Consider the following 7,683-nt stretch of genomic DNA (forward strand, 5'->3'; position numbering starts at 1 on the left):
TCTATGGATTTCCTAGTGGAAATTGGAGACAGAAATGCAAGTTTGAGAAACACAGCGAAGGACCCTCGCCTGGAACAAAATTGAGTGGCTTTGCTGGTGGCAAAGGCTCCTGTGATGACATCTTGCTTTCATCCTAAGGCAGCAATGAGGGGACACAAGGGTGACAGAGGATGATGGTGCATGCCCTTCCTCTTCCTCCAAGTCCCAGTGTGTGCGTGGGTGGGGTCACACCTGTACCAGGAAGGCCATCAGCTCCCTACCTCAACACGGGGGCCAGAGTGTAGGACCCCAGAGCAGGATAAATCGATGCATTTAGTGTAATAATAAATTGATCACAACCACGTTTTAATTGCATGTGTCATATGAGAGATTTGTCCCAGTCTTAGGTTGATTGTGCCTTAGAAGAAATGCTTCTCTGCTCTACAGTAAAATACAACAGGAGAATCCTCCATGTCACCTTGAATGCAGTTCCACAACATTAGCCCATCACCCCAGGGCACTGCGTCACTTGTACACAGTGGCACTCCCAGGTCTGTGCACGATGATTCACCTTCTAGTAAGGACAGTTCACCTTTCAGCTCAGTTCTCCTGGCCTCTCCAGCCTAGATGGGTCATCCCCACCTCTGACCTACTCCTGAAACTTAGAGCAACCGACTGACGGACAGGTCTCTCATCCCACCCAAGTCACATTTCCACTTTAAGACCGATGGCTCCTTGTGCTTCTTCATCTCCCCCAACTCTTCCACCCTAGGACAGCCATCACCTGAAGGAAGAAGGAAACCAAGGGAGGAGCATCTGATCCCCAGCCAGTACGCTTAGAGAACATTCCGGACCCTTGATCCGCCCCATCCTGCCCTCAGACACCGGCTCTCTCTGCCACCACCCCTTTCCAGGACACGGCTGCCCTGGGCTTCGGGAGCTCCCAGGACCAGCTGACCTTGGAGAGGTGGGGCTCCTCACCCCGTGTCCCTGCTGCATGCCATCTCAGCTCCGATGCCACGGACCTCACCTCAGCCACTCCCCAGCGATACCCATGACAACCTCCCAACACACTGGGCGACAAAGACCGATACCCCAAAGCCTGGCCCACGCCTGAGGACTCCCCCCGTCTCCATTACAGCTCTTATCACCTCGGGTCACGGACACGGGACCCCCGTCTGTCTGCCCCAGCAGGTGGGGAGCCACCGAGTCAAGACCACTCACACTCACACCTGCCACCTCGGGGACTCTGTGTCTGCGACGCGGCCTGGTCTGCACTGATACTAGGTTTTGAAGGAATAATAGAGAATAAGAAGGAGGAAGGAGTTTAAGAAGAAAGGAGAGGCAAGACGGAAGGCACCAAGCGACGGCGGGGTGAAGGAAGGGCGTCTGCACAGTCGGGGCCTCCTCGATCCCTTCTCATAGAGAGCCCTGCTCTCCCCCCTTCCCCTCCCTGCCCCCCACTGCAGCCTGTGTAGGAAAGACAGGAACCTCAGGCAAAGCCCTGTCCACGCTCTGGGGCCAGCATCCCTGGGACACTGCGTCTTTTCCCAAGGTGCTCCGCCAATCCTGTAAGTACTGGGCATCAGTCGATAAGGTGCACTCCTGCCTAGGCACAAGCAAAGTCCTGGGCCCTCCGTGAAGAGTCAGAGAGTTTAGGAGAACACCGCAAGGGCTGAGACTAGAGAAGGCAGCTGGTCCCTGTCCAGAGACTGGTTACTGCCGGCTAAGGAACTGTGGGGGGTTTCCTGTGGGTGAGGGGACTACAAACCCAGGCAATCCCATCTGCAGCCTCCAATTCTCCCTCTGCCACCTCATGTGATCTGATCTGCTCAAACCTGGCTGTCCGTTAAAATCACCCAGAAACACACTAAAACTCCCTGGCTGCACTCCAGACCAAGTCAGTCTTTGCGGGAGGAACTCAGAATTCAGCAGTTCTTAGAAACTTTCCCAGATGGTTCCAATGAGCTGCCCAGGCCCCAGCTCCTAGCTCTCCTTTGTAGCTGGCTGTGGCTTTCTGCAGTAGCTCGATTTCTTCAGCTCTCTCTGCCTGCCCCTACCCTGAGGGTTGAGCCCTGCTCAACAGTGAACACAGGAAAGAGCTCAGCTGACAGGTCCCCCTACGGCCTCCAGAGAGGGCTGTGAGGTCCTGTGGAGTCTTCCAGACACAATGTTTGTTGGCGTCGACATCGGAAGCCTTTCACCTCCCTTACCCCAAAGGCCTGAGTTTACGGAGCAGTCATTAATGCCAAGAAGGAATGTTTTCCTGAAAGCTGTTTGGGAAATGTCACACAACTCATAAAATGTATTATAAATAAATAAATGATCTATTTACTGACTGAGAGTGGGAAGAGAGAAGGAACCAAGAAAGATCCGTGCTACAAAAATCTTGTAAGAGCCTTTTAACAAGTGTATTAGGCGGTCAGAACTCGGTGGGTACGATTTCTTTTGCCCCTCTCTGTGTTCTCCTGTGCTACACAAGCACTCCTTTGATGATATCTCGAGTGTATTCCAGAACTTTCTAACCATTTTCAGAGATTCAGTGATTCTCCCCTAGTGTCTAGAAGTATATCCCCCAGATATACTCAATTCCTGCCCCCCACCCCTGGTCCAGCATAGCCCAACCATCTCCTAAAGGTCAGCGTGGGAAGGACGCATGGTCAGTCTGTCACCCACTCCCCACCTTCCCCTCTACCTGGTGGGTCCACTGTCTCCTTCACAGAGGAATTTTAAGGATACTTTGAGGCGAATGAAAATGAAAACACAATATGTCAAGACTTATGGGAAACAACCAAAGGAGTGCTCAGAGAGAAACCGCTGTAAGGTCCCGTATTAAGCAAGAAAAAATCTCAAATCAATAACCTAAACTCTTACCTTAGGACTGGAAAAAGAAGAGAAAATGGAACCCAGGAAAAGGAAGGAAACAATAAAGATTAAGTTCATAGCTACACTCTTCATAATATCCCCAAATTGGACTATTAAGTCACTCAATTCCCTCCTCCTCTGAGGGCTGTTAGGGTCACATCGTCCACATCTTTCTTCATTGGAAGGCCGTAGCACAACTTTATAAGTATTGCTTCATGCAGTGGTCTTTTAAATCACACAGGAGAAAAAAAGACTGGAAAATACAAAGTACATTTACCCTATACTGTATATTTGTCTATGTACTCCATCAGCACTCCTTAGATCTTTATTCCAAATGTTCACTATTCGGCCATGAGAAGGAATGAAATATGGATACACACCACAGCATGAATCAACCTTGAAAAAAATATGCCAAGTGAAAGAAACCCAAACAGAAGACTATATATTGTGTCATTCCATTTATATAAAGTGCACAAAATAAGCAAGTCCAGGAAGCAAAAAGCAGACTAGTGATTTCCAGGGATACAATGGGGAGCAGAGAGTGGGGATGAGGGTACAGCCTTCCCCTCCAAGAGTCATCAAAGTGTCTGAAATTAGTGCTGATGGTGTTTAGAATCTATTAAAAATGACTAAATTGTACACGTTTAAAAGATGGTAGTATTCTCCATTCTCGCCTCCCATCTTACCTATGATTCAGTTAGGTGTCACCAAGTCAACCTTGTTGGGTGACAAGAAAGTCTTGACTTGGCCATCCGCGCGGATCAGTTGGAAAGGGCGATTCATCACTGACGTATGAGTTATGTCACTGAATCAAACTGCACCCAAGGAAGTTAGCCTGAAAAGCCACACGCCTACCTGCATAATGCCAGTTCACTGATGAGTCAACAAGTCCCGCTAAGATCGTGAGTCCAGACGGGCCGCCAAGTTTCCTCCGCCACCCAGGATGGTGGGATGCCTATTCTCCCTGGGATGAGACTCAGGCAGGGTGACCCTGCAGCGCTGCCCTGGTACTCCCTCCTTGTCCAGGGAAGAGCTCCTTCTCCAGGATCAGAGATGAGAGACGAGGGTGTGCAGCAGGCAGAGGAGGAGAGAGGAGGCCTGCATTTCCCGAGGAGCAGAGAGGACTGCTTGCTCACTGCTCGCTTCTGAACACTCTGACTTGGAACTTGACAAACTGGGATCAGTTACTTTCCAACCACTCTCCACGGCTGACTCAAAACTTCATCTGTTTAATCAAAAAGGCCCCTGTCCTTACTTCTGGAGCATCGGGATACATGTAAAATAAAGACCCACTTCTTCAGGGCGTCTCAAGCCCCAGACTGGTCTAGACAAGGTTCACAGAAATGGGAGCGCCACCCTGGGAATGGTGTCCTTCCTCTCTTGTCCTCTGGGGTAGGCCATAAACTCTCCCTTGTGCCCTGTGTATTCCCAGTTGTGTCCACGGTGCCTGGCCTTGGATCAGGCTCCACAAAACCGTGCTGAATTCAGACATGCAGAAACGGATGGCTTGAATGAGAGGAAGTTCCAGGAGGAAGGGTAAGGGTGACAGCTGGAAACCTGCACTTGCTTAGATTGTTCAGGTTGCTGTAACAAAACACCATAAACTAGGCAGCATGAAAACAAAAAAACACAAAAGTTTCTTACATTTCTGGAGGCTGGAAGCCTTGCGATCAGGTGCTAACCTAGTCAGTTTCTAGTGAGCACCCGCTCCTAGGCCCTAGTTCTGATAACTTAGTTTTATATCCTTATACACAGAAAGAAGACTAGAATGATCTCTGGGGTCTCTTTTTTGAGGGTGCTAATCTCCTTACACGAAGGACCCGCCCTGATGGCTCAATCACTCCCCAAAGTCCCAACCTCCTAATATTGGGGGTCAAGATTTCACACATGAATTTTTGGGGAGAGACGAGCTTTCGGTCCACAACAAGGCCTGGGGCCCTGTGGAAGTCAGGCCGCGAGTGGGTTCTCCTACAGGATCTCAGACCAGAGGCCGGGTGGGTTTTACATGTGACGCTGGCTTCCCTGGGCGTGACTAGTGCACCAAGCTGTGCCATCACGCAGTGCGGCGCCCTCCCAGGCCTGGCCCCGGTGGCAAAGCCCGTGGGTGGGGGCCGTGCCTTCCCTCATTCTGCACCTGCCTTCAGCCTTACCGCGTAGCGGGCAGAGAGGCCTCCCACTGTCCCTCCTCAGGAGCGCCTTCTCCCGAACAGCGTCCACTGGGGGGGGGGCCCACAAATGTGAGTGAAACGGCGCGGAGTCTGAAGGGAGCTGAAGGGCTCCCCAGCCCTCCCCACCGACCACCGTGGGCCACCATCTCCTCCCACCCAGAGCGAGCCATTAGTCCACGTCTGTGAAGAGGAATGACCACGTCTGTGTGTTCAGGGAAGACTTGGGAAGGGAGAAGAAGGGAGAGACCGACCGAGGGACGGAGGGAGGGAGGGAGGGAGAAGGAAGGAGAGAAAGGAAGGTGGAAGGAATTAAGCCCCTCTAAACACAAGTAGACGATCGTCTGGTCATGGTTAATGCTCACTGGAGAACAGGACATGCTGTAACGCGCTGCATTTAGAATGTCTTATAAATGATCCTTCTGTCCTTTTATCCACCGTTACAGCAAGTTATGAATAAGCATGAATAGATCTGTCTGAAAATAAAATAATATGATTTGATAGGAAAAAAAATAACTTCAATGGTATTTTTAAACTATTTTTCTTTGAAAATGTAGCAAATACACAATAATCATTGGTAAACTCCAATCAGAAAAGCCTCCATCTTCCATAGGAGATACAAACTTCACGGATTTGCTGGCTTTATTTGTTCTACACGACAAACACCAAGTCAGCACCACTAACTACTTCCCTAGGAACCCCACGATCGGATCCTCGGGTGACAGGAGACTTCTCAGTGGGCCCTGCTCCACCTACAGAGCTCTATTTCTCCATTCTACACTCATCCCTCTCATCAAAGACTCTCAAGAGGGTAGTAACTGCTCCTCTGGAGGTGTCAGGGTGGGGGTTACGTGGAAGTTGGACAGCTCACACCAACGACGGGGCCCCAAGCCTGCGGACACTGTGCTGGTTGCCCTTCAGCGTCTTGCACCTGACACTTGATCATACTGACAAATGTGAAGGTCTTCAATGTCCATCTCTCTTTCCTGACAGATTGTGAGCTACCCAAGGTCAGAAAAGTGCTATCTTGATCCTTGTAGCTTCTTCCAGCAGAGTCCCTGGGGCGGAGTCTGTGATGAGAACCGTGAGCTGAATGAAAGCTGGGAAGGGGTCCAATGGCCACCTCCTGCAGGCCCCAGTGAGTGGAGGTGGTCAGTCATCAGAACTCCCCGGCTCCCTCCTGCCAGGCATCCTAGTGAGTGAGTCCGAGGGAAGAGGATGAGTGGGTGGACTTGGCCATGTCCCAGCTGTCACCTCCCCGGGTTGTGACGGGTTGTGAAAGCAGCAGCGTGCTCAGGCTGTGCAGCACCGCCCTGCACTGGATAAAAGGGCTGCTGCCCTGGGCTCCCCATCCTCAGCTCCTCCAGGCTCAGCCTCCTCCTGCTCCTGCTCTGCTGCCTCTGGTGAGTGTCCAGCAGGAGGCCATCCTCATCCAGGAGGGGGTGGGGGCAAGCACAGGCTCCAGTGCAGAGGAGGGAAGGGGAGGTGGAGAAACAGGGCGGGCCTTGGAGGGCCTCGGGGACAGGTCAGGGGTCAGAGAGCACAGAACCTCTGGGGGAAGTTAGAGTCCTGGCTCTCGGCTCCTCCCTGCTCTGGTCCTTCTTGAGAGACCACGTATGCCCACAGGGACTCTGTGGAGTCACAGCCAATGAATGCACGTGCTGGTGTTTCTGTGAGGACAGAGGGGGTGGGACTCGGGGCGTCCCAGCGTTCTCCTCTGGAAGCAGGGCAGAGGGGAAGGACGGAGGTCCTCCAGGTCAGAGGATGGAGATGGCTCTCCATGTTCCTTCCTGCAGCCACAGCCCAGGAGGCAGAGGGCCTGAAGGGCCAGGCTGACACAGCCGGTCCCAGGGGAGGGGTGGCCAGAGCTGTATACTGACCTTGTCTTTGGTCCATGCAGGCTCGCTGACTCCCGTGGAGATGTCCTTCCAGCAGAACCAGCAGCAGTGCCAGCCCCCTCCCAAGTGCCCCTCACCCAAGTGCCCCCCCAAGAGCCCAGCACAGTGTCTGCCTGCGGCCTCTGGCTGCGCTTCGAGCTCCGGGGGCTGTGCTGGCCCCAGCTCCGAGGGCGGCTGCTTCCTGAGCCACCACAGCCACCACAGGTCCCACCGATGCCGTCGCCAGAGCTCCGACTCCTGTGATGGTGGCCGTGGTCAGCAGTCTGGGGGCCCTGGCTGTGGCCACAGCCCTGGGGGCTGCTGCTGACCTGGATCCTGATGCCGAGACAAGGGATTTCAGGAAACAAGAATCCAGAGCCCACGGAAGCCCCGTCCTGACGCACCTTCCCAGACACCCTGCCCTGGCTCCCACAGGCTGGGCGGGGGGCTCCTGTCCAGGGTCCAAACTTCCCTGGAAGGTCTTTCTGCCTGAAGTCCAGGGTCTCACAGACCCCAGCGCCTGCTAAGGAGTGGTAGCAGCTGTCCCTGATTCTGTCCAGAAATAAATGTTCTTCTTCTATTACCATTGCAATGTCACTTGTCATTTTACCCGTCCCTCCCCTTAGTTCCTAGCCCACACAGCCCAGCTCTGGCGCAGATGATTAGCTGTGCATGGGGGGAAATTGCTGATCTTCTTCCTCTATCATGGAAGGGCTGCAGAGAGTCAGGTTGGAATGAGAGGAAGAGAAGGATTGCAGGCTCGAGGCCCTGCAGCTCAGAGCGGAAAGACTGCATTT

The 7,683-nt window shown here is 52.8% G+C and overlaps 1 protein-coding gene across 1 annotated transcript; it reads left to right on the top strand.

Moving 5' to 3' along the window:
* Positions 1 to 5,897: 5,897 nt before the first annotated feature.
* Positions 5,898 to 7,472, top strand: LOC120890567 (late cornified envelope protein 3D). Its single transcript, XM_040287580.2, has 2 exons — positions 5,898 to 6,412; positions 6,910 to 7,472. Exon 2 carries the CDS (start codon positions 6,930 to 6,932, stop codon positions 7,212 to 7,214), a length of 285 nt encoding a protein of 94 aa, XP_040143514.2. The 5' UTR covers positions 5,898 to 6,412; positions 6,910 to 6,929; the 3' UTR covers positions 7,215 to 7,472.
* Positions 7,473 to 7,683: the final 211 nt, after the last annotated feature.

Source organism: Ictidomys tridecemlineatus, chromosome 11 (genome assembly GCF_052094955.1).
Source record: "Ictidomys tridecemlineatus isolate mIctTri1 chromosome 11, mIctTri1.hap1, whole genome shotgun sequence".
Lineage (NCBI taxonomy): Eukaryota > Metazoa > Chordata > Mammalia > Rodentia > Sciuridae > Ictidomys > Ictidomys tridecemlineatus.

Coding starts and splice junctions, on each gene's coding strand:
- LOC120890567 (XM_040287580.2), top strand. CDS start 6,930: ATGTCCTTCCAGCAGAACCAGCAGCAGTGCCAGCCCCCTCCCAAGTGC.